This window comes from Halichoerus grypus, chromosome 4 (genome assembly GCF_964656455.1).
Source record: "Halichoerus grypus chromosome 4, mHalGry1.hap1.1, whole genome shotgun sequence".
Taxonomy (NCBI): Eukaryota; Metazoa; Chordata; class Mammalia; order Carnivora; family Phocidae; genus Halichoerus; species Halichoerus grypus.
The window spans coordinates 141,265,853-141,293,613 of NC_135715.1; the positions used below are offsets into that span (position 1 = coordinate 141,265,853).

The 27,761-nt window shown below is 38.0% G+C and overlaps 1 protein-coding gene across 10 annotated transcripts in view; it reads right to left on the reverse strand.

Moving 5' to 3' along the window:
• ZNF385B (zinc finger protein 385B) overlaps positions 1-27,761 on the reverse strand; it is a 386,162-nt gene that overhangs the window by 8,588 nt on the left and 349,813 nt on the right. For all 10 annotated transcript variants that reach the window (XM_078071048.1, XM_036071535.2, XM_078071049.1 and 7 more), the window contains one exon: positions 21,278-21,440. In XM_078071048.1, the coding sequence (XP_077927174.1) occupies positions 21,278-21,440 (163 nt within the window). The remainder of the gene's footprint in view (positions 1-21,277; positions 21,441-27,761) is intronic.

The window sequence follows — 27,761 nt, forward strand, 5'->3', positions numbered from 1 at the left end:
GGATGAGGTGAGAAGGAACAGGAAGTGAATGGTTAGAGGTGGAAACATGAGGAGATGCTTAGGTGTTAGAAAGCTTGGGGTTTGCTTGCTTAATACCTGCTAGCTCAGCACAGATGATGGCAACAGGTGTAACGAGAGATATTATTATAAAGGTGAGTTGAATCAGAAGGTAGAGAATATCTTAAAACTTGTGAAATGGATACTAAGGGAGGCCATTTTGCTTTAAAAATATTAAGAGATATGGTATCTTTACATAAATCATGTTTTACTTTTTATCCTCTAGACAGGCCAGAGTCTTAAGCTTTGTGAATACAGGGATAAATTTTGACCCTGAAAACGTGTAAATGGTTCCATCATATTTAGGAAATTCTGCCATTGGATTGATACTAGTTAGTCGATAAAGCAGATCCTAAAATCATCAATGCAATAATATATTTAAATTTTGGCATTCTTTCTGGATGTACAAATTTCTAAGCTTCAAAGCTTAATTTTGTTATTTCTCATTTTAATTGCTTTATATTTTTATCAAAATCCTTTCTGTTATTTTTCTTTTCTCGTTGGCATTTTTTAAAGCCTCCTTATTTTGTGTATTTGAAAGTTTAATGAATGTACTGTTTACTTCTGTTTCTTTTAATAAAGATGCATGTCATCTGGAACTTCTGGTTAATGTGAATTCCATTTTCAAGTAGTCCCTCACCTAGTGTTAATTAGCAGGTCTTCTGACCGTCTTCATTATTTTCTGATTACTCAAATGCCTTTTTTAAGGTTTTATCCTATAAGACTTCGAAGCAAAATTTGCTTAGCTACATCAGAATTGTCCTTTGTAACAAATATCTGTAATTTATGCATCCAAGTGAATTTAATTCTTCAAAGTAGCTGTCGTGGAAGGTTCCACATTGATTTACTTACTTCCCAAAGTTCTAAGCATTTTGAAAACCTCCCATTTTGGAACTGTTTTCATATCTAGTTGATAACTATGTGAAGGAAATCAGTCTTCAATATTTATTCGTCACAGTTATTTTTTACTCCAAAACTTTAGTCAGATTAACCCACCTGTTCATCAAACTTAGCGCTATATCACTCAAAACACAGCTTCAGAGGACAAATAAGCTAACACAGAAGATGAAAAGAACATGCCAGAAGTTCTGGAAGCAGTTTTCAGAAACTAATCCTGTTGGTAACTAGAAGACTCATATCCATATATAGGTCTTAATTTAAAAAAATAATCAAAATAATATTATAACTACATTGTAGATCTTATATTTTGAAGTAGAACTTTGGAACCTAAAATCCAATTTTTATGATTCCACTTACAAGGTTACTCTTTAGTTTAATGTTACTAATATAAGTTTTTTCTAACTAGGTTTTAATGGTTTAATAACAGATACATATTTTATATAATAAATTTATGTTCAATGTAGAAAATAAAGTCATACAAAAAACTTTTAAAAATCACCCATGATTCCATCACCTAAAATAAACTTTTTCCATAAAGCACCAGATGGTAAAAATATATTAAGCTTTGTAGGCCATACTGTTTCTGTTGCAACTACTAAGCTTTGCTATTATAGCAGGAAAGCAGCCACCAGCATGGCTGTGATCTAATAAAACTTTATTTACAAAAATAGGCAGCAGGCTAGCTTTAGCCCACACAGGTAGTAGTTTGCCAACACTTGACCTAGATTATTATAATCATAACATTACTTCATACTATTTACGCAATAATATATGTGAATAGACAGAAACATGAGGTCACTAACATTTTTCAATTAGCAATAAATCAAGAATATCTTTCCATGTCAGTAAATATAGAGTTGGATCATGATTTATAATAAATGATATTTACTCATATGGAGGTACTATAATTTATTCAACTAATCTTCTTTGATATTTGGGTTATTTCTGGTTTGCACTTTTACCACGTTAAATAGATACAGAATGGGAGTTTGGTTGCCTCAGAATGAAGGATTCAAGCCCAAACTGAAAGCAATTGGCCATCAAGTATCTCAGCATCTTAGAGTAAGTCCCCAAGGAACCCCCCAGACACAAACGTGTAGCATTTCTAAGAGGTGGTAGAACTTATCTTGCTACCAACATCTTTTCATGCACTTCTTTAGACTATCTAAGGATTGGAGGACTCACTGGCATCAGGAGCTTCTGTCCTCGTTGGATGCTTCTGAATCTAGCCAAAGTAGCAAAACCAGAAGTGCATGTAAGAAGGGACACTGGCATTTCATTTCCCAGTCTGACAACTTCTGATCTTAGTCATCTGCCCCTCATACCAGGTGAAGTAGGGGAAAGGAAGGTTGGGGACAGATGAGCTAGACCAAGAAAGGTCAGAAGTTGAAGGACCTGTAATTTCAGTTTGGCATGTCAAGGTTGAACAAGTTTTCTTTGGGTCAATAGGACATCTTGAAAGGCGGTCAGGCTTGAGCCCTGTTACAGGTAACTGAAGAGAAGGCTGATCACCAGGACCCTGGCAGCAAGAGGCTGAGGAGTGGACTTCTCTGGTGGTGGGAGCTGTGGAAGGATTGGAAGAACCACATGAAGACCTTGCACATGGTCCTCCAGAGAGAGACAGCGTCTGGACACCTGCCACGCAGAGGGCATCAATGACTGTCATTAAGTACAAAAACATTGGCCATTTCTTCTCTAATTTCTCCCCCTATCCCTAACAATTGGAAAGGGCAAGCACTAGAAATTACAGGATAGGGAACAAGGGAACAGCAGACTATGCGCCTTCTCGTGGTCCAACCTAAGCCAGGAAGAAGGAAGTGTTCAGTTGGATAAGAGACTAAAGTTTCAATAAGACCAGACTTTCTGATACCTGATGTCTCTGAGGAATGAGAAAGTACATAAAGTTTAATGAATTTATACATATGCATGCATTTGTTGAAACAGAAGATATAAGACATGTAGGAAATATAAGATGCAAGATACTGATACATAAGATATAAGGCTATAGATGTTTCCACCATCCTAGAGGTCTCCCCTGAATCTCCAATCAGTTGATACTCCCCTCCCTCCAAGGTAACCACCTTCCTCATCTCTATCAACTTAGATCAGTTTTGCCTATTTTTGAACTTCATAGAAGTGTAATCACACAATATGTATTCTTTTGTGTCTGGCTTCTTTCACTCCACATTATGTCTATAAGATTCATCCATGTTGCTGTACATAGAACTTTGTTTCTAAGAGCTGAAGAGTATTCCATTGTATGACTATGCCACCATTTATTTACTATTGATAAACATTTGGAATATTTTCAGTTTTGGGCTATTTTGAATAATGCTACTATAAACATTCTTATATGTATTTTTGGTAGACGTAAGTACTCATTTATGGTCAATGTATATGCATGGGAGTGGAATTGCTGGGCCATTAGATATATAGATCTATCTATCTCTATTGAGCTTTAGGAGATTCTAAAGACAGTTTTCCAAAATCCTTGTGATTTATATTCCTACCAGGAGCATGTGAGAATTCCAGCTGTTGTACCCCCTCCCCAACACACAGTATCAGTGCTGTCAGTCCTCTTGGGTTCAGCCACTCGGGTGGAGCTGTGGTGGTGTCTCACTGGGGTTTTCGTTTGTATTTCCCTACTGCCTAATGGTATTGAACACCTTTGCCTATTTTTATTGGCCAATTATATACCTTCTTTTGTGAAGTGCTCGGTCAAATCTTTTGTTGTTGTTGTTGTTTTTTAACTTGAGAAAAGTGCTCAGGAAACCAAGGCCACAACTTTAACAGAATTGTTCTTTGTGCTTTCTGAGGTCACTGAAATACACTGCTTGTCACTTCTTTGTACAATTAGATTTTCCTTTTTATACTTAATATTTCACCAAAAAGAATTAGCAAGAGGCATGCAGGGAAAGGACTGCTGGTCATATTCTTTCCTGTATTCACAAGCACCTTGTCCAGCACCTCATTTGTATTCCAAAAAACAAAGCAATGCTGCATTACTGCTTAGCACTCATTAAACCAAGTTAGCTCACTTTGATAAGGAATTCTGAAATCATTCTCCTCTGTTTTATTTTCCCACTTTCTAAATAATGAGAAATTAATGGGTGTCAGTCACAGTACATACTTCCTTACTAGTTGTGCAGTCTTGTGAGAAGTGAAGCTAAAAAGCCCGTGGGGTTCTGTATCAGACCAAAAAAAACCCCAAAAAACAAAAAACCCAAGCCCCTAAAACACTGCAAACCTGTATGCTTGTTGATTGGTGTGCTGTGGAAGACTTCCTAACCCTTTGCTTCATTTGTCCCTTCCTTATCTACACATTTGACACAGTAAAAGTGACAGAAACCACCAACTGATGACAGATATTTTAAAGTTTAAAGTGGAATTGCATTCAGACAGTTAATGGACTTGGGCGGTAGGGGAGGGCAGCAGCACACAAGCTGCAAGATGAATAAGCCAATTTGGTACCTTGGCGTTCTTTGCAAAACAAAATGTAATAAGAGATGTACAGACGCTAGCGCATCACTATATTGGTGGATGCGCAAAGAAAGGGGCATTCATTTCTAGTATTAACAGGTCTGCACCTGTCTAAAGGAGCAGGAAGAAAAGACCAACATTGCAGATAATGATCAGATACAACAGTCAGTTACCCCCTTTTATTTATTAGATGTTTTCCTGAAAGGTATGTGCAAAAAGACCTTGGAAAATTTGGTAATAATTTGAATGGACTATTTAAAAGAGTTTTTTTTTTCTCAAATTTAAATTTTACTTAGTTAGCATACAGTGCAATATTGGTTTCTGGAGTAGAATTCAGTGATTCATCACTTACAAACAACACCCAGTGCTCATCACAACAAGTGCCCTCCTTAATCCCCATCACCCATCTAGCTCATCCCCCACCTGCCTCCCTCTATCAACCCTCAGTTTGTTGTCCATTGTTAACAGTCTCTTATGGTTTGTTTCCCTCTCTCCTTTTCTTTTTTTTTTAAGAGTTTTTTTTTTGAAAGAATGGCTCTCTTGGCAATGCAATAACCACATATCCTTATTTTAAAATTTTATAATCTTACAGATTAGATTTGCTTAAATTAGAAACATATACGGTGAAAACTTCTATACCTGAAGAACAGGTCAATAAATCTGACAAACAAAGGGGAAAAAAGTGATTCTATAAGGGAAATAAACACAGTCAGTCAGCTTCCCCATGGAAAATTTATCCTTCTTCTTAAGTTCCCTACCAATATCACCAACCTCTCATTAGCAAACGTCTAGTGTCCTGTTTCTTACAGAAATGAGGAAGCTGGATGTGTTTGTCCCTGATGTTACATTTTCTTCTGTTTGCACCTATTTTCTTTACATCTCTGAGTAAAAGGTATATGCTTCCACCTATCTATCTTTTACATTTCTTCTCTCTTTCCTATAGTGCTGGCTACTTTCTTTCTACTGGGTTCTTTGTTTCTGTTTACAAAATGCTGAAACTTCCATGTTCTAAAAGTCATTCCCTGACTTGGTTCACTCCTGGAGTCTTCCACCTGTCTTCCCTTTGGTGCAGAACTTGAAGTGGTCGTGTGAAGTGGCTCTTCTACTTCCTTTCTTCCTGTTTATCCTTACCCTCCTGCAAAACCAATGGTGTCTCTTCAGTCTTCTCTTGTACTGAGCTCAAGTTCCTTCTTGAAACGCTCTTCCCCCTTGATGTCGACAGACAGTGGCCTTGCCTGGTTCTCCTTCAACCTCTACAACAGTCCCCCTCACCAGCTCCTATTCTTTGCCTGCCCCTAGTGTTGGCATTCCTCAAGATGATTCTCTTGTCCTCTTTTGGATGTTATATGATCTAATTACTCTAATAACTTCTACCACATTGACATAGATTCCTAAATCCATAGGTGAAATCTCTACCTTCCTCACAGGTTCAAGATTCTTTTCCCCTAATAGTCTGTGGAACATCTATTTTGGATGTTTCATGGGTATTTCAAACTCAACCTGGTACTGAATGAATGATCTCCACCTAGGAGCCCTTCCAAGTAGTCCCCTTATCAATCAATGACATTACTAGTTGTACATCAGAACTGTCAGCAATAACTCTTGAATTCTTCCTCTTTCACTTTCTATGTGTAATGAATGACCTAAATTTACTGATACTACTTTCTAAATATTTCTTTTATCAGCCTTATTCACTCTATCCAGCAGACATTTCTTCCGCATCTACTATGTGCCACAGCCTCATTTCAGGCTCTCATCATCTCTAGATTGCCTTAAACTTCTTTCTAGATCTTGCTACTTCTAGGCGCCAAGCCCACCTCCTCCCTCCTATCCTTGCCTATGCTCTCATAACCCTCCTCATATAATTATATTTTGATCTTGCATTAACTATAATTTTTTTTCCACAGTCAAAATTATTTCCAGGGTAGAGAGATTCTTGAGTCCTGCAACAATGTCCTAATTCATCTTTGTGTCCAGTGTACAGAAAGCCATAGGTGGGCAATCAATATGTTAAAATAAGCAATGTTCAATTCAATGCAGTGCCTTTTAGCCTCACAAATAAAAATACTAGAAATTCACTGTTAATGGCTGAATCATAAAGTGAAATAAATATAGAGAGAACAGACATTTTCGCTGTTAATTATGTAAAATACCTGTATTATTGTTGTTGAAAGTATATATAAGCAATCAATATTTAATGTCATTTGAGGTTGAAATAATTCTCTTAAAAATAGGTCTCCTTGACACGTACTAGGACAGAGTCATAACAACAAATACATTGTGCCTGGTCCAATGTTTTGATTTGATAAAATGAACAAACCTATATTTTATTATCTTCTTTATTAGGAATCCTATATAAGCTTACATAGAATCAATAAGCATGTACCTATGCCAGAAAAATCTAAAGCACATGTGAAAAAAAATATCAAAGTAGAGCCCATCCTCTTTGCAACTAAACTGGTATCTTGTTGTCATAGCAAGGTTTCAGTCATAGCAATACTGTGGGTCTTACCTTTGGAGAGTCATCAGAGATTTGTAGCTCAACAACCCATTCTGGCAATGTTGTAAGCAGTCAATAACAAATAACATCACAGTATATTCATTTGAGTTACCAACAGTTACATGATTGATATATTTATGCAATAATATTCTTTAAGAAATTCCAAGTATTATGACTTATGCCACTATTTAATTTTCTCCACCCTTGTAGGTAATAGATGTCTATTACTGAAGGTGTCATTTTACAGGCTTTGTATCTTAGTGATGATACCACTCACAGCCTACCCAGATCCCCAAGGCACATAACCTATATGCCACATGGCCCGAGACTGACCCAGTACATTTGGAGTCCTCTAGACACCATTTAGCTACTTCCAACTAGATTCCTCCTTTATTTTTTTTTATTTTTATTTTTTTAAAGATTTTATTTATTTATTTGAGAGAGAGAACACCTGAGAGGGGATAGGGTCAGAGGACGAAGCAGACTCCCTGCCGAGCAGGAAGCCCGATGCGGGACTCGATCCAGGGACTCCAGGATCATGACCTGAGCCGAAGGCAGTCGCTTAACCAACTGAGCCACCCAGGCGCCCTAGATTCCTCCTTTAGATTTGATCTAATTCCTGATGTCCTCAAGCATTACCCAGCATAGTGGGGGCCAGTTTATCTCACAACACCTACTAGGTTAGTCAACTTGTTTTATTAGTCACAGGACTTCTTGTTGGAAAATGTCTGACCTTGATGCCTCACCTGAGGGTGAACTGTTAAACAACCTTTTGGAAACAGAAAGAGTTCTCTAAATAGCATATGCCATTTTGCAGATGTGGAAAACAAAACAGAGTACTTACATGACAAGCCCAGAGACACAAGTAGCCAAGGACAGACACGGAAATTAAAGCTAGTTTTTAAAGTTCTCAGAGCACTCAAATATCATACATTGGGTCCACTGATGCTGGTGGGGCCCCTTCACATCTAACGCTACATTACCATGCCTCCAGCTAAATCCGGGAAACCCTGCCTCTTCAAGCACAGTTGATCACTGGGAAGCTTGCTAATTCCTAATTAACTATGTTTATGTCTGATTTTCATATCTTGGTCTTTAGACTAATCCTGGAAGCAGGGAAAATTATCTATAAAATTGACTCTTCACTGAATACGAATCTGTATGTCCTTACTTTATTTTTTTTTTTTAATTTTATTTATTTATTTGACAGAGAGAGAGAGAGCGTGCACAAGCGGGGAAGCGGCAGGCAGAGGGAGAGGGAGAAGCAGGCTTCCCGCTGAGCAGGGAGCCCGATGCGGGGCTCGATCCCAGGACCCTGGGACCATGACCTGAGCCGAAGGCAGACGCTTAACCGACTGAGCCACCCAGGTGCCCCTCTAGGTCCTTACTTTAAAAAAACAAAAAAGCTTATTTATTTGAAGTACCGTAGGACCCATGAAAATTAGGTGACCGATTTTGTAAGTTCAAAACAGGTCCTGTACTGCCGTTTTCTACCAGACTGCGGTCCTGAGTTAGGATATCCTGCTCTTTCCATTTGAAAGCCCGTGTCAGTTGGGGTCTGGCCACTGGGCTACAGCCTGCAGTGATTCTGTGGTCCAGTGAAATGACAGTCATTGCCTAGCTCTTCATGACAACTGCCCCATCGTCTTCATGCCACTTTGCTGGGGGCAGAAGCTGCCAGTCTCACCCTCAGATAACACAGTGGCATCTTCAAGTAGCTCCCTGCCCACCTCTGCATCAGTGAGTTGGCATGGATTCTAGTGAACATGTCACTTTTCTAAGGGAGCACAAAAGAGGGCTTGTTTGCTAGAGCTGGAAGCTAATGAACAGCTTTCTCCTATTTTGTGTAGTTTTCCAGCCATTTGACTTGTACAATAGGGAAGTCATATTTCAACTTCTTCAGGTTGAAAAATTGCCCCTTTTCCGATTTGTCACTGAGAGATGTGAAACAGTTATTTCTGAGGCAGCTTTATTATGGAAAATAGAATAAGTAACTCCTGTCACTCAAATCAAGTCCCTCAGGGAGTAGGTCCAGCAATGATTCAAAGCCAGGACTAAGATTAAAAACTAATTTTCTAGGTGGAATGAGGAGTAGGTTCTTTTCCTTCTAAATGAATGGCCCTTTACAGAGGAAACATGGATTCACAAGGTATAAGGAAAAACATCTGAATTCTGCTCCTCCCATCTCTTCCCTCTCTAGATACAGAATTTAGGGGTTAGCTTTGAAACTCCAGGTAGACTGACAAGGGAAAGGTCAGCCTGAGAGATATTGAGGGCACCGAGTCTTTCTTCATCTAAAAAATGTATCTTTATTTAATAGAGAAAATAAAAAAAAACAAAAAACCATTACTTTCTTCAAACAAGCTCATTGCGTCAGGCTGCCCCAGGGAGATGGGTGTGGGCTGCCACTCTTTATGGACTGACTGGGTACTGCCTGTCCTAAGGAGGCTACAGACATTCAGCGGCTGGACTGCCCAAGTGTAAGAAAACTACTAATCCTTTTAAAAATATACTGCTGCTAAAAGCCAATCATACTTTCACATTTTGAATCTAGCATTTGTGCCCAAATTCAATCTGCTGCTTTATTATGAAATTGTCAAAGGTGGCTTTTTCTTTAAGGCCTATGGGTTGCAGGAGAAAGTCTGTTGACCATAGAGAGTCTCCTTTAAAAAGTGATGTTAATTCAAGAGGCCTGGGCACCCAAAGGGCTGTCTAGAGGTTCTCATCATCTAGATCCCTTAGGAATACTGTGACATGGGGCCTTATGGCTACAAATTTCTTTCCCATCCTACCCACGCCCTGAGATATATAAACTCATCTAGTCATTGGAAGTTATTATGCAAATAACAGTATGCGGAAATAGAGGGGAAAAAAAAAAACCCATAAGCTTCCCACACTAAGCAGGAGTTTTTAACCTGGGGGTTGGTCTATGGACTCCCAAGTTCACAGGATCCATGAACTTGGGTGGCAAAAAAAACCCAAACCTTTATTTTCATTTATCTCTGATTGAAATTGAGCATTTCTTTAATTATAAAAGAAGGCAAAAAACTCCAGCAGTCTTAACAGTACCTGCAACCCTGTCCACCAATAGAAATAAGATATTTTCATCAGATATTACAGTAGTCATAAAAAGCTTGAAACTCTGTTTATGCCTCACATTACTTCAAAATTATCATTGACATTAGACCTGTTGCTAGATCTTATTTATAATAACGCCTTATTGTTATGTCACTATATCATCATAAAAATTCAACAACAGTATTCAGTATACTTGGTTTTCTTTGTAAAACTATTAAGTTTCATTTTATGGATTTAAAAACATCCTTCTGAGGGGCACCTGCCTGACTCAGTCAGTGGAGCATGGGACTCTTGATCTCAGGGTCATGAGTTCGAGCCCCACGCTGGTTGTAGAGATTACTTTAAAAAAAAGCAATGAAAACAAATAAAAACATAATTCTGAGAATAGGCCACAGGAATCCATGGCACCCAAAGTGGTTAAGAACCTCTGTGTTGACACCCGTCACTTCATGCTGACTTCTTTCTGTTCCTAGCCATCATTTCAACCACTTTTTTACCAACACCTTAAATTCCCTTCCTTGTCCCCAGGTGTCCTCTCAGTGCTTCGATTATGTAAACCAGGCCGTCTTTCACATCTGAGTCCTGTGGTGTACTGGTCCTTCTTCCCTTCCACTCCCACCCACCACCCCCAAACCAGGGCCCCTGTTTGCAAGGCTACCTTCCTTCCCATCAGGCAGAGGGAGCTTACGTCCTCTGCCTAGGACTTCCTTTCCTTCCCAGACAAGTTCAGCACCCGTCTCTTTTCATGTAGCTTATTACTTGTTCAGCATTTACCTTTCCAGAGGGTATACTCTCAGGAGGGCGTGGCCCGAGTCCACCTGATTCACTATCACATACCCAGTGCCTAGCATGACACAGCGTATTCAGTGGGGGCTTAATACATACATGCATGAACAACCCATTTTGTAACTTTTGATCTAGTGTATTACATGCATTTTTCATGTTGCTTTCATTTACTGTAAGGCTGCATAATATTGTAGTGGGTGTAAGTACTTTATTGAAATAACTTCCCTGGTACTGATCATCTTGTTTCCACTTTTCATTAATACAAATACTGCTAGAGTAGGCATTTTCATATGTAACTTTTAATTTTTTTTGCTTTGTATTTAGGATTATTTCATTAGTATAAACTACAGGAAGAGGAATTAACTAGTCTAATGGGACGAACATTTTTATGGTTTTTTATTTATTCTATGATGTTGTTTTCTAAAAGGGTTCTCTCAATTTAAAATGCCGTAAGTGACATAAACAGACATCTACTAGTGGTTTTTCAAAATACTCAAAAAAAGTCTTATTGGATATTTAATCTTATGGGTTAATCAAAGGACTGGATAAAATTTTTGTTGAAAAGAATAAAATGAATAAGTTTTCCTGAACTCAAAATGTGGTATCCTAATTAACTTCCCATTGAGTAAAAATATTTTCTTTATTAACAGAGAACTAAGAACAAAGATATTGTAGGAAAGACAAATTGTTTTAACTTAAATATGGCCATTTTGCTAGTTAAATGAGTAAAAATTATCATAAAACTATGACAGAAGTTCAAATATTTGTAAGCAAGGAATAAAATAATCTCTGTTGTGACAAGAAATTCTAGTATTTATGTCATTTCATATTTGAAAGAAAACAAAGCACATATTTCCTAGAGACTAACTAATTAATAGCATACACAAATGATGTAAAAAATTGCACACTAAGAAAATTTTTTACAAGAAGCCAGAAATAAAATGTACGAGCTGATAAGTTTCTCATTTACTGACATAAATGCCAGCAGGGACTTGTCAGGCAGGAGCGTGTTTCTTATTCCCATCACAGCCTCCCCTCTCCCCCTCAGTGGCCAACCCTGGCTCCAGGCGGGGCTGCTTCTCCACAGGTAGCACCCAGTTTTCTGCCTCAACAAATGGAGATGTGTTGGGATATCCTTTCTTTTAATACTGTAACTGTGTAGAGGGCAGATTGCTGACCTACGAGGTGGGGTATCCATCTTATTGAAGACAAAGGAAAAAGAGCTAACTAGTGTCCTCTCGCCATGTCCATACACTAGAGAAGGTGTTGCAGCTTCCCTGTGAAGGTCTTCTGAATGGTATTAATTTAATATATGCTACCTATGTGACTGCCATGTGCAGGATGAAGTACCAGGAGCTGCAGAGGCCATAACAGACGAGATACTTTAAGCAGTGGGAGAATGAGTAGAAAGGCATTTCCTCCATGTATAGAAATGTGAGGAAGACCAAGGAGGTCCTTCCACATCTTTACATGTCCCACTGGGAGAGTCAGGCTCATCAAGCCTTAATGTCTGGAAGGAAAACACAAGTGTAAATAATTACTATGAGATGATAAAACAAGCACATAAAGAGGAATGTAAGTACAGGTCACTGTTGCATGGCAGCAAGGCATGGAATGGTCATAGAGTCAAAAGGACGGGGATGGGAAATTTCTTTGAACAATGGTTGCCTTTTATGGCTAGCATTTATTGAGTATCTGTTATGTGATAGGCACCAAGGCTGCCATTATTGATTCATTAATCCTGACAACTCTGGGAGGTAGGTCTTAGCCCTCCCTTCTAACAGATGGGAAAACAGGTCGGTGAACATGATTTGATTAAGGTTATCTGGTCAGTGAGAAGTGGAGCTAATCTGTCTGACTTCAAGCTCATGCTCTTTTTACTACATTATACATACAAGGTAGGTAAATGACACTCAAAAATCATACCTTGGTTAATATATCCTTATTCAGAGACACTCAAAACTTGATTTCTCAAAAATAAAACCAGCTGTAAAAGAGGGTGGGAATAGAAATAACGTACCTTTCTGAGGTGTTAGATGTCTAGAAGTGTCACTTAGTGAAAAAAATCTCAAATAACCTTCAGAAAGCACGTGTGGTTAAAGCTCATGCACCTTCATCCAAAGGTGGCATAGCATGGTAATAAATTTGAGGGGCTGCCTGGGTGAGAATCTGGGCTTGAAGCTACCTTCTCTCTGAATGACTCTAAGCCACCATTTCCCCTCACTAGATCTCACTTTCTAGTGTCCATCAGAGGACTATATCATTAAATAAGATAGTATATATAAGACATTTAGCATATTAACATTGGGCGCACAATAATCATTCAGTTACACATTAATTATTAGTAGTACTGCTGTTAAAATTACTTTTGGCATATCATTCTAATAAGATTGGACCTGGTTTTCTAGAATAAACTATAATAGGTGTGGCATAATGGAAGATGATGGTATCTGCCCACCACAAGGGGCACCTATCACCTTTCACGGATAGCAGCAAAAAGGGACAGCCCCACAAAAGGAAAAAACCCCAAACTGTAAGAACATCAATAATGGGCATTTTTATTATGCTTTACATTTTGCCAAGCATTTGCAAAATCTTTTCATTTGATTCATAAAACACCACTGTGATGCAGGGAGGGCATTATTCCCAATTTATAGATGAGAAAACAGAGGCTCAGAGAACATAATGCCTTCTCTAGAGTCATGGCTAGTTAAAAGAGCAAAGAGTACCACAGTCTACAGATGCGCTGTCCAATTCAGTAGCCATGTGGAGTACTTAAAATTAAATAAAATTAAATATTCAGTTTCTCAATAGCACAAGCCACATTTAAAGTGCTGAATAACTATGTGTGGCTCATGGCACTCATGTTGGACAACACAGATTACAGACCATTTTCATCACCACAGAGTATTTTATTGAATAGAGAGCTGGCCTATAAAAATGAGGGCACCAAACTATTAATGTGTGATACCATGCCCAGTATCCACAATACTGCCATGTGCAGCATGAAATACTGATTCTCAGTACTTCTCGAAGCAAGAAATCAGGGAAGGGGAAAATATTTTATAAGTGTTTCTATGAAAAATACTTTAAGTTTTATACCATAAAGCTAAATTTTGTGTGGTACCATTAGAATTGGGCCTAGAATCCCCCAAAGTGCCTAGTACCAGTGCTCTGAACACAGAATCTACAAATATTTACTGAGTGATTCTATTTAATCATCCACCCATCTCAAAAAATATTTCACTGTCAGAGAATTCTTCCTGAAGCAAATAAATGGAATGTCATAAAATGTAATAACCTTTGTTAAAAACCTCAGGGGCATTTTTGGTTGTGCATTTACAAAATTATTCGATGTACATATAAAATCTTCTTATATTCCGATATCTTGTCAATGCCAAAAGGTTGTAAATAAGTGTAATCAAAAGAGAAGAATACCAGTTAAAATATGTCGGAAGATGAGGAAAGTTTTCGATAGTGATATAAGCCTTAAGGAGGAGATAGCCAAGGTTTTGCTTTTTGGAATGGTTTATAACATATCCCTAGTAAATTACAAGTTAATAGATCCTCAGCAAATCATAAGGGAGTCTCAACTTTTGGTTCACTTTCTTAGAGTGATGCTAAGGAAATAGCTTTCGAAGTGGAGAAACTACTCAGTCTTATTTCGAAGCAATATAAAATCCTCACAAGTTTCAGAAGTTAGTTTCCAGAGTCTGACAAACACTTAACTAAGAATCTTCAGCCTTGCCTGGCAGGATGCTGTTGTCAAATTCAAGGTGGATGGGCAAAGATGGAGGCAGTTTCATTTTTTAAATTGACTTTGAAAGTCTTAATGATATATGTACATTTCATGAAAATATGAGCCTTGGTATAATGGTCTGTTCTCTTTAGACAGATGGGACTCAATTTATGTTCTACATGATTGTACCCCAGAATTTCAGACTTAAGATGTTTGTCATAAATATAGTTAATCTATTATTTTATGAGGGATACTAAATCCCGGCCTCCCAGATTTGGATAGATGTATGCCAAGTTTATGATGGCACTTGTCTATAAATGACAGATGCTGCCAAAGCAGAAAACTATCATTTTCTTCAACTCAACAGCACAAGGTCCTGTTGCTAGAGACAGAAAGGGGGGAAGAGGCAGTTACAAAGACCTTGCTGGCTAATCGATGGAGTCCTGTGGCAGTCAGCGGAAATGAGAAGTTGTCATTTGGAAAACTTGGCCCCATTTGTAACAACACATAAAAACTATGAAACACACAGGGGAACCCATAAAAATGACGAGGCAAGTGTCTCGCCATTTGTATCCTTGGCAGAAAGACTCTTCGACAAAATGGAAAATACGCTTTCATAAAGCAATAGGGTAACCATAAAAAGCTGAACTATAGCCTTTCCAGGTAAATCCTACTGATCTACTAGTTGATAACTACTCTGGGTTCATACCCGAGGAATTGCCACAATGCAGAAGCACAATACGCTGAAGACGAAAATGAGCTGTTTTGTGGTATCCTATCCCCTTTCCTTCCTTCTTTTGTCTTTTCTGACACTGTCATCTCACAGTTCCCATGGTACGATCATGGGGATGGGCTAAACAAAACCATCTCCCTATCCCCAGTGGGAATATTTTAGATGGAATGATTCAAAACGCTACTGAATCTGTGGAGAGAGTTTAGGACAACCCAGCTGGACCCTTTAGAGGGCAGTTCAAGGCTTCTGCCATATTGGGGATGCCCTACCCGGTGTCCACCTCTATTTCAGTGAGTATATTTGGCTCTAGATACGTAAAATCTGTAATCGTCAAACTGGAGCTTTGAGAACATTTGTCATTTACCCGAAATGAGTGTTTTCATTCAAACTTGCTCTGGAAAAGATCTATAATGTCTAAAGCTTTGTTCTATTGCAGTTAAATGCTACAAACATATTGCATAGGAACTAAGGATTATTAATAAAACAAAGTCTTAATGTTTCTTACAGTGCCATAGTTTCTCCTGAAAAATATCAACAGTCAGCAAGTAATTTAAAAGTAATATATGGAGGTGGGCAGTGGGTTGGGGTTAAACAGGTGCTGGCTATTAAGGAGGGCACTTGTGATGAGCATCGGGTGTTGTGCATGGGTAATGAATCGATAGGTTCTACACCTGAAATTAATATTGCACTCTATGTTAACAGCTGGAATTTAAATAAAAACTGGGGGGGGGAAACTAAAGTAATGTACGGTTCTACTCACTAATTCTTAAAAAAGTGGTTTAGTGGTTTCTGACTTTGCCCATTGAGATACTCGTATTTATTCCTAGGGCAGAGAAGTTTAGAAGTAATGGGAGTAATGACATAGCTTGAGATAGAAGTCCTGACTTTATTGGGATAGGAATGGTGCAACCACACACGAACTATTTCACTTTTCTTAGACCCAGGTTCCTCATCATTACCATATTTTGGGGAGCAGCTTGAAGGTGGTAACCATATATTATTTTTCTTTGTAGCCCTAATATCCAACACATTAAAAAAACACATAATAGGTTGGAAGCTCCTCGAGGGCAAGAAAATGTTTTTGTGTTCACTGTTGCACCCTAGTATCTGGATATTACATCATTTAGTATAAATAATAAATATTTCTTCAGTAAATAAATGGATATAAAGTTTGTTGCATGAATGAATGAAAGATGGATACTAATTTCTGCCCTAACAGTCACAGGGATATTGAGAGGGTCATACAAAAACATATATGTGACTGGATTTTATAAATTGAACAAATTTAAGGTGTTCCTATTGCTATAGTTCAAGCAGAACATGCTGGTTTCATTATCTTTGCTTTTAATTGCATTTATAAATACATCTATAGCATTTTGAATCATTCCATCTGCTTTCATCTGCTTAGACAGAAACTAATTAAAGGCTGTTTAGCTCTAAATAGCTTTCTATACTTTGAACTAGAAATGGATTTTCCCCATTTGATATCTAATTAATTAAAAAAAAATCTAGGGCTAAAGACTAGACATATGTACCATTAGGTTGACTACCACAATATTTTATTAAGGTTGATTATAAAAATATTTTATTATTTTCAAGAAATATGGCTCTTTGAAGGCTCTGGGTTTTTCTGAACCTGTTATGAGGGGTTAAATGCTGTCACAAAGAGCATTCAATTTGATGTATAGGGCATATTATCACAGGGAAGTGGACTGTCATATGGCATTATGACACTTGAACTCCAGGGAGAAATTTGGGTCGAGTGTCTGGTTAATATGTTCTCACCATCTTCCTGAAGCTGCTTAATGCTTGCTGTGTTTTGACCCTAATTCTCCTAAAGCACATTTCTCCTCCCTCCTACCATGTTTTGAACTCCCACTGATGCATCATTAAAAGTTGGGATAGATCCTGGGAGACCATGAAACCATTTCTTTGGATTTTACATTTAATTCTATCCCAACTTCTAAAAGGTGAATGGGACAACTATTTTTAACTGCCTTTAATGAAACATATTTAATTTTTTCAATCATGTGGTCAGAACTTCTTACAATAAATGAAATACAAGCTATTATGGTTTAAATTCATTTTGTTTACTGACCTCAGAGGAAAAAAAGAAAGCTTGCCACAATACCCTGAAATGTTTCTATCTGATAGCTCCATTATAACAAATTTATTTGGATTGCACAGTTCCAGCTACAATGTGAGCCACATGATATCTCCAAATGGATCATAAAATTAAAAAAAATATATGGTTGTCCCAAGTGCCAAAATGGCAAGTGATAAAGCTTTTCTAACTCTTGTAAGATCGCTAGGCCACTTCTTAGAATAAATAATCTGTGCTCTTGAGGAATAGACAGAGGTCATCTGTGGGTCCCATGCTCCTTCTTAGATACTCTGAAATGACACTTTTCCTTGACTGATATTTGGTGAATCCCAGGAAGCTGCCCTCCCAAAAGCTCCGTCCCTTAACATCTGGCTATTTCCTCTCCCTCAAGATTTGCCCTCATTGAACAAGATTTGCCCTCTATTGCTAAGTTATTGATGCTAAAATATGAGGATGGAAATTGAATTAGTCAATCACATGATGTTGTGAGCCTGGATATTTGAAATCTGGTGGCTGAGACATCAAGTAACAAATATATTCATTTTGATTTAAATATCTAAGAATCATGTAAATACTGCTTAAGCCCACTTGATAGGAACTCTTCATTCAGAAGAGAAAGACCACTGCTAGGCAACTTCAGTCTCATAAGAATTGGCAGTCAACCATGATTTTTCACTGTGACTGTTACTCTAATTTCTGGCTGATTCCTTAGAGACAGTGTTGTCTGAAATAAAACATTTGGTCAATTAAGTGCCACAGTCACTATTCCTCTTCCCTTCTCCTTCTTCTTCCTCTCTACATTCCACCTAGACCATTTATGAAGGACTGGTTTTTGTGTCTTCTGTTCGTTTAAAACAGGGATTTTGTGTGTGTGTGTGTGTGTGTGTGTGTGTGTGTGTGTTTGTTTTAAGTGGGCTCCACGCTAGGCTTGAACTCATGACCCTGAGATCAAGACCTGAGATCAAGAGTGAGATGCTTAACTGACTGAGCTACTTAGGATCCCTCTAAAATAGGGTTTAAAATGGAATAAAAACCAGTTTCCAAAAAATCTATAACTCTGACAAAGCTGTGGGAGCTTTTTAAGGATTTAGAAATAGGTAGTTAGCAATAGGTTACATATCACATTGTTTAGACCAGATTTCCCATCTGGGCAAAGTTCCTAATTTTCCAACTTGAAAATTGTACTACATATATGTGGGAATTCTTGCTTAGAGGCTGATATTCATTTGAAGTTGACAAAAGAATATATATCTATTTAACAAATACAACCCACTTTATTTTTAAGTAGTGCCATCTCTAACAACTTTGGTATTGCCTTTGTGGATATGATAGAACAAATGAAGTATTTTATTAGTATTAATATTTATAGAAAACATGGGGGAATGAAGAAATAATTTGAATGACCTAACCAATGAATTATCAAATGATTTATACAGATTTTGAGTAAGGAAACATAGAAAATGAGGTAACTCCAAAATATAGGTGGTTGCCATTACTTCTGGTCCAAGTCTCGGCAGTGACACAGTGAGTGAAGCCAATACTAATAGACCAAGTATTTTGGGGTGGATAGAGAAGTGCAGAGCAAGCGGAGGATGCAGGATTAGAGACCACCACATAGCTGCTGAAGAAGAGATTCTGTGGTTGGTATTTGTTTTCCTCTCTCCCCACTCTCATCCCCTATGGTCATTCTAGATCTCAATTCTCTTTCCTTATTTATACCACTGCTATACTTGACCCTGGTGTGTTCCTATTGCTTACTAGGCAAACACAAGTGCTTAGAAAGTCTCTGTCATTGAGACCTCACTAGTATTTGATGGTAGGAATAAATGCCTTGAGTTGTTTAAACTTTAACATATGCTCATTGGTTACCATATAGGTATAAGAAATGCTGTGATTGTGACCCAAGCCCCTGATTTTCTATTTCTATATTCCTCTTTCCTTGGGTCTATCCCCTAGTCTTTGACTTCTTTTTTGTACTTCTTTTCCTCTTCTTCCACACCTTTCCTTCTTTAATTGTCTTCTGTACTTTTATTGGTTCTTCTTTCATTGATCCTTCTCAATTTCCATTTTTAACTTTTTTTCCCTGCTCAATACTTTTACTACTAACCCTGGACAAACCCAACTCCCAAATAATAATATAACTAAGGGGAGCACTGAGCACACACAACAGCAATACTGGAACATTTACAATACCTACCAACTGTGTCATTAGCTCAAGACAGAAAATAAGCTGAAAGAATGGAGTGACACTAACTTCCATTGTTTTATCATCTTGTGTATAAGTTCTGCTGTGCTTAAGGAGCATAATTCAGGTAATAAAACCTTTGGCAGGGTGTTGTTTCATAGAGGCAACAATATCCTGTAGAAAATGAAACCAGGCATGAAGTCAGGAGATGATGGATCCTGTTCTTCCAAACACTGGGTAACCTCAGGTAAATAAGTCCTGCACTGTAGACCCCGCCTCGGTTTGCTATTTTGTAAACCCTAATATCTGACAGACCTGTGTGAAGGATTAATTAGATAATACACATAAAAATATTTTGTTCTTTAGAAGGGGAGAACTGTGATGTAATAATCCAGTATTTATCATCTGTTCATCAGATACCATGATTTGGTGATTCTATCACACAAAGAACAAACGTTTTTATTATCAAATTTGGGTTAACTCACTCCTAGGCTGCAGAGCTGTTGGAACCACCATTCCTGGGACCTAATCAATAATTGTCCCTTCCTAAATAGTCTTTTGGCTTACCAGACTTTCTGAAACTTCTTATAGTAGTAGATTTGCTCTTCTCCAAAGCCCTGAGCAGCCACAAGAAAGCATTCTTAAGTCTTCTCCTAAAATTCTACGATTATTTGAAGAGCAGAAGAGAATCAGAAGTGTGTGTGTGCATGCGCGCATGTGTGCGCGTGCACGTGTGGGTGCTTCCAACAACAGAGAGGTCCCTAAAGAGAGAGTCAAACATTGAGAAAGGGATATATGCTCTTAGTCTCCTTTCATAGACCTTGTTCCTCAATTAGTCACTGAAACAAGATGACTTCTCCATCTTGGGCCTGAGGGGCAGTTGTGAGTGTGTGAAAACCTTTTAAACATCCAATTTCATGGTGTACATGCTAGAAAAATGATTTTTTTCTCTTCTTTCTGAATCATTCAGTTTGAACCTACTCAGAAAAACTGCTGATTCATTGGACTATGAAATACAGACTCTTCTTAAGAGGCATTTCCTGTAGTAGCCCATTTCTATTTATGTAACGCTCTTCTCCTAGTCAATTCATAACTCTTTAAAAAGTTCCCTTAAAACCCTCAAGTTCACTTGTAACTCTGAGGGGAACTCTACACAGACCTTCAAAAACCAAATCTTTTATGACTGAACACATTTCCAGATTCATTTAATAATGCCACTCTCAGAAAACTTCACCTTTTTGACCCTCCCCTCCCCTTTGCTGTGGTAAAAGAATATAAAAAAGTCTTTAATAAACAACTTTAAGCATTCCTTCACTGAAAAAGTCTGTAGCAAAAACCAAACATAAAATGAATAAAAAGGTAATAAACTCAGTATTTTAGGTCCATTTCTCAATTTTTTTCTAAACACATTATGACCAAGTAGCCTCTACTTCACTTTCATGCATATATACATATATATATATATATATATTTACACACACACACACACACACATATATATATACTTAAATGTATATATTTTAACAACATGGAATGGTAACATCAAATGCTTAGGTTCCGTGCAAACACATAACCCTTCCTGTGAAGGAAACATATTAATATTATAAAAACAAATCATGGAGAGTAACATGCAACAGCTGAGGGGAGGAGAATGGGGTTGGGGCAGGAGACCCAGAGAAACACAAAGAATGTAAAGAACAAAAAGTGTCATTGACCTGATTTGTCAGAGCTGTTGCCTGTGATTGGAGTGATGGAGCAGCTGGGATTAGCCTTTGCGCTGTCCTTGGAAGAAACCATTTTGGGTTTATTTTTCGTTGCCTCTAGTGCTTTGACCTTCTTGGCATGTTTACTTCCTTTGTAGTGGGCCTCGGCCTGGCTCTACAAAGGAGAACAAATCAGGCTCATTTTTTTGCTACTTACAAACACCACAATGGATGATCATGCAGGAAAATATACATTCAATCATAGGCACCACGGACATTTACTACTCAGCACTCAACTATGTTTCTGGCATTTAATGAAGTGGTAGACCAGTTCCTAAGGGGGTTTTGCGATTGAAACCTTCTCTACAGCACAGAGGACCTGTGTCTTTAAAAACCAGACATTATTATGAGTGGACAACAGGGCCAGGGCACAACTGTGATGCCTTGTGCCCTCCCGCCACTGCCCGTTGGGGTTACTTTCAAACATTGAGCTGGCAACAAGCTGCTGTGAGTGTCCTTCCACAGACATTCCATTTTGTTTCCCTTCAGCTAAAAACCTGCTTGCCCTGCATCTACTTTCGTCTAAGCTCTGCTCTCTCCGAGAGCAACTGATGTAACACAGCAACCTGCTGGTGAGTGGAAATGGAGCTACATTTTAGAGTCATCTACGTGTGCTTCATGCAGCATTTTGAAGATCCCAGTTCCAAGAATGGATAATTTAAGCCACAAAGGAAGGACAGTCCTTGTTTCTAATCTCAGAAGCGATTCTGAAGTCAAAGCAGTTAGTGTTACATTCACTTATACGCAAAGCACAGGTGGAACTGTGACTTGGATACTAGCTCAAAAGGAAGAAAAGGGATCAAGACAAGTGACTACTAAAAATCTTTAAAAGACAAAAACAAATTATAGGAAAACAAGATAACATTTAATTAATTTATTGGCATTTGGAAATTTTCTCTCTGCCTAAAGAATAAGGATTTTATATTTTGGGCATCTAGCACGGATACACATATTAACAAAAGAATCTAAGTATATTCGCTTCAATTTCATTTTGAGTAGACCCTGAAAATAAAAACATGCATTTGGCAAAAACAAAAAACCAAATTGAGACATATATTATATGGCGTATTAGCTTAGTTATAAAGATGAAATGAATGATAAACTTATCATAAAATGAGTTCTCATTACAAAATTTCTAAAATCATAACTTTTTTTAATGTCAGTTTTCCTTATACACCTGTATGCATTTGAAGATGATTATACTAATGTTTTCATTTTCCTCAGCAAGCAGAATACAGGTGGTGTGTGTGTGTGTGTGTGTGTGTGTGTGTGTATGTGAGCACATGTGTAAGTAGGTGGGTAGAAGTGACAACGGACAGAACGAGCCAGGTTTTAATTCTATATTTCAACTAAAGGGGGATGTACGTGATTTCCTTAGCATAGAACCCTGACCACCCGAGGTCAATAGCCTTATATTGACTGCACACAGTACCTAAGTTCCTGAATATCTTTTCATAAATATCATTGTAGATCATCACTGACTTGTAATTGCTCTTAGTTGGTTGGCTCAAGGACTTCTCATAGTATTCTCTGTCCGGCTGGAAAAAATAACGGTCCCAAGGGAGGAGAAAAGTGGAACATAAGTTTTTTACTTATTAGGAACCAAGAATGCTTAAATCCAGCTAAGGTAATGGTTGGATACAAATAAGAAAATATACAAATAAAAACTTAGAAGTTGATAACGTGAAGTGATAATAATAGTGACTAATATTATTGAATGTGCCAAGCACAGTTCTAAATGTATTACGTGTATTAGCTCATTTAGTCCTCATAATACTCTGTGAGGTAGGTACCATTATTAATCAGCATTTTACAGACAGAAAACTAGGCACAGAGAAGTTAAATAACATATTGAAAGTCACACAGGTAGTTGTAGAAGCCATTTTGTCGATCTGAAATGCTTACATGGACACCCCTATTTAACTGTACGCCCACACATTTACATACACATACTCACACTAAGTTAACATTATAATTTTAATAACAGGAAAAAATACACACAAAGAAGCCACACTGCTTTTAATGACTCAGTGAAGATTATGTCTTAATAGAAGTTTCTATGAGTAGGAAAAATCGACTGAATTCATGGGAAATATACTAGCATTGTATGTTAGGCCTGCTCCTTCCTGAAGAGCTAAGGAAGTCCCATCTTTTGGGTATATAACAATTTCTACATGATACCAGGAGACCTAACAACTCATCTTTCCAAGTATACTAAATAGTGTGATGTTACTTTAGTGCCCTCCGGCTAAAGAAACATATGGTTCTCTAAATAAAACCTCCTAGCGCTAGATAAGCGGAGTGTCATTTCCTCATTACAATTTCCTGGCATCACTGCAGAAAGTTAACAGCATCAATTAGCACTTGAGATAAAGATCCAGCTAAGTGACACCTCACTGGATGCCAAGATGGAAAGAACTCTTCATAGCCACGATCCACTTTCCTTTTGAGTTCTGGGGCATGGAGAGAAGTGCAACAAGGGAGCTTAGCTTCTACTCGATGTTATTTGGGAAGGACTCGTGGAATAAAGATAGTGGCAGGCACCACTCACTCACATTTGGCATCTTTCCAATTCCTGTGTGGTATTCTTGGTAGGAGCACTTTGCTATCCTCAGTCCTGTATCTGGGGCAGTGTCAACAGCTTCTAAATCCTGGGCAAATCTTCAAGTGAAACTGAGACACTGTTAAATAGTAACACAATTAACCTGACTTCCTTATCTAGGACTCATCTTCGTTGAGGAGCGAAAGAAACAAGGACAAGAGCCAGAAAACCCATGAACTAGGCAGCACGAATCAAGCCCAATCGACAAGGGCTCTTGTGTCACTTCCGAGAGACCTGGTTGACCAAGCTGACTTACTTTACACCTCAGCGACTGAACAGGAGACACGTATTTGTCTAGCTCTAATGGTCTGCTTTCTGCTTCTCCACCAAAAGTGCTGTTGTGCCCCTGACTGGCAATGGTCCAAGAAACCTTTCTTGCCAAGAACTGTCTGAATTCGAGAGTTGCCTAAGCCACCATATTGACCTCCACAAGAGAATTCCTCAGGATCGAGGTTCTTGTCTCACAGGTCACCCCAGGAGCAACCAGACCACGTACTGGTAGAGGAAGAGCTTTGACAGGAAATGACATCCTGGAATTTTCTCTTCTGTTTATCTCCATGTTTGTTACTAAAGGCTTTTGCTTTCACAAATCCTCTCCATCTCTCAGGACCCCACTGGTCCAAACAAAAAAGATAAAGAATGGGATAATGTATTGCTTTAAAAATAAAAACATAACACTAAAAATTTCTAAAATTCACTGTGCTCCCATTTCTGGTTTTTACCTTATTTCTAATTTGGACTTCAGGGACATGCCTAGGATCTTGAAACACGATGTTAAACTGTGTTCACCTTGTATAGAAAGGACACTCCCAAGCACAAACTTACAAAGTGTCCGGGGAAGAGCAATGTTACTAGAGAAAGTCCTCAACCATTTATCTACCAGTGGAACTCACCTTGTTGCATTTAAAAAAGTAATTAGAACTCTTCCCTTTGTTAAAGAAAGTGCATCATTCAAACTATTGGTGCCTAATGTTCTGAGACCTTAGATTTCAGGATGTTAAGCAGCGTTATATGGGAAATAGCAGAGGTCAGTTAATTTTCAGAGAAGCTCTATACACTAAAATGTCAAATAAGAAAGGATGTCAAATGAACCACCATAAGAACAGGCTACACCAACAAGGGGAAAACGTTCTTATTATTGCACAAAGAATTATTTAGCACCTGCCATGTGCTAGACATAGAGAAAGATTAAAACCAAAGACCCCTACTCACAAGGGTGGTTGGAAAGAAAGACGTGCATGCAAATAACTACAACTCAAAGCAGAGAGTGGAATTATAAAATGGGATGTAAAGAGCAACAAAGAAGCCTAGAAGTTATAGGAGAGGTAAATCTCTCTGGATTGGAGGTGATCACGGAAGCTTCAGGAAAAAGAGGCATCACAGCTGGGGCCTGCCCTGGGGGGCAGGGTTCTAAGGCAGCAGAAGGGCGGAGGGGGAGATATTTCAGGCAAAGGGAACAGCATGTGCTAGGGTAGTGAGGTCCTGTGAACTTTGCCGTATTCCCCGGGCACATCCGCTTCTCAGCATCACTAGAACACAGATACATAAAAGGAACAACAGGGAAAGCCTGCTGCATCGTGCTACCCTGAAAGTTATTATCCCCTGTAAAACAGAAAATGTGTAAGAGTGTTCTACAATTAAAACAACAAATGTTCTTTTGGTAGGCCTCTTATAGAGGAAATGGTTATAAAGTGAGATGTGGCTTTTGCATCACAGACTTTATCCTCTGCTCCAAACTATAATCCTATATTAAAACAACAACTAAATTATTTATATTGAAGCTTTAATAATTGTTTGAGATAAAAGCATGGCACTTAAAAATGCTACAGTTAAGCATATTAAGGAACAAACTAAAGATTACTGAGTATTAGCTAAGTAACTATTTGAATTTTTCCTTTAACATAGACTATTATTAACGATTAAAAGGCTGTTTGCATACACTTGCTGCGCTGACAAAATCACACCCTCTCAGAGACAAAGCTACAGCGTATGAAACATAAGATGCACCCAAGAACAAGGCTTACTTAACCCAGAGATGCCTGGTACATCTTTCTGCTGTATGTGCCATTGTTAGGCCTACAATATCAGTAATGACATACCACCGGCTTTGATACTCATTTCATTCAATCCTCGATCTATTGAGATCTGTTGAAAACAATGTCTAGACAAAAATCATAACCAATATGAGGTTTATAGCGTAGAAGGACATAACGTTTTTGCTAATTTCTAGTTTATAGCTAAGTGAAACACTCCAGGTTGCTAGAGCCTGTCCGGAGTTTGCCACATTGCAGAGCTCCGGCAGTGAGCGAATGGTGGTGATCTCTGGATTCCTGCGAGGCCAGGGTTCGAACTGGCCACGGCCTTTCATATTCAATGGCTTTACTGTACGTATGCAGAAAATCCCATCAACTCTAAATATTTCTAGATTACTGAAGAGAAAAGCAGTGGCTCTCTAGGAAGAAATGATGTGCATGCTAGACTGCTAACGCTCTTTGGGCCTGATTTACATTCTATCGAATATCATTAGACAGAAGTGGAGTTCTTCAGCCACAGCTCCTTTAAAATGCCACTATTTGAATACATGAGCATCACATATATATTTGTTCACATTATCAAAACATTCCATGTAGGCAAATTAACTCATTTTTTAAGATGCCACGATCTTTAGTGGGCTTCAAGTTATCCAGTTAATTTTTCAAATGCAGCCAGTTAAAAGTCTTGATGCTAGTGTTTCTGGTGCACCATTCATTGGTGGAATTACCTTACACATTGAAACATGGAGAACTATAAATGGACCTAACAACTATGACAGAATTTATATAATGAATTAGAAAAACACTATAGTTTGAGTTTAAAATCATCTGGAATACAGCAAAAAGTGGCTTTTTTTTAAAAAAAAAGAAAAAGTGCTTTTTTTAAAAAATAAAATAAAATTATCTCTTGCAAGTGAACAAAATTTTGCATCATTTTCCCAGCGAGTTTTATATCTCAGTTGGGTAAAGGTGGATTATTAGTTTTAGATAATTCCCAGCAATCTAAGATTCTTCCCCTCAATATCCAACTATACCCTATGTTTCTAGTTTAGGATTGAGTACAGCAGGGCATTAAAGAGACAGTTATATGAGCTTGACTATGTCAGCTGTGATCTGAGCCCCAAATCCTTTCAAATGAAACCAAACCATTTCATTTCATTGAATTCTGCTCTCTCCTCCTGTTCTCTCCTTTTTTTTCAAATTAGGCCACAGTTAAGAAACACCTCAACCATATATATGTGTCAAGGTAAAGTTTGTCCCAGAATATTAATTTCCAAATTCTATTCATGAATATTGCAAATTATAGACATTGTATTTTGAAAAAGATTCCCCCCCCACCAATCTAAGGGAAAGAGGTTTATGAGAATTTTTTTCAACATAAATAATGGACTAGAAAATGAGATTTATTTAATGCCACAATTTCTTTAACATCATCAGAATTTAGTTAGGAATTCCACAGAAAGTATCTGAAATGCTTACCGTAAGAAAATAAGACGGCTTACTTCTCCATTTCATATTACATTACAATTTTGAAGGGTATATTTACTTTGCCTTCTGAGTTGGGGGTCCATATCTGAGTCAATTTAATGATAAATGTATGTGTAAACTCCTAGTATTTGCTCTGGAGTTCAGTTGAGGCAAGATGAAGATTAAATAAACTCTGGTGAAATATGCCCTTAACTTCTCTCCCAAATCCTAAGGGGAGCAAATCATGAACTCCACACAGAATGCATTTATAATCTAGATTCTCTAAGTATTATGCCAAAAATGGGAAAATTAGTGTTCTGTACACTAACATAAT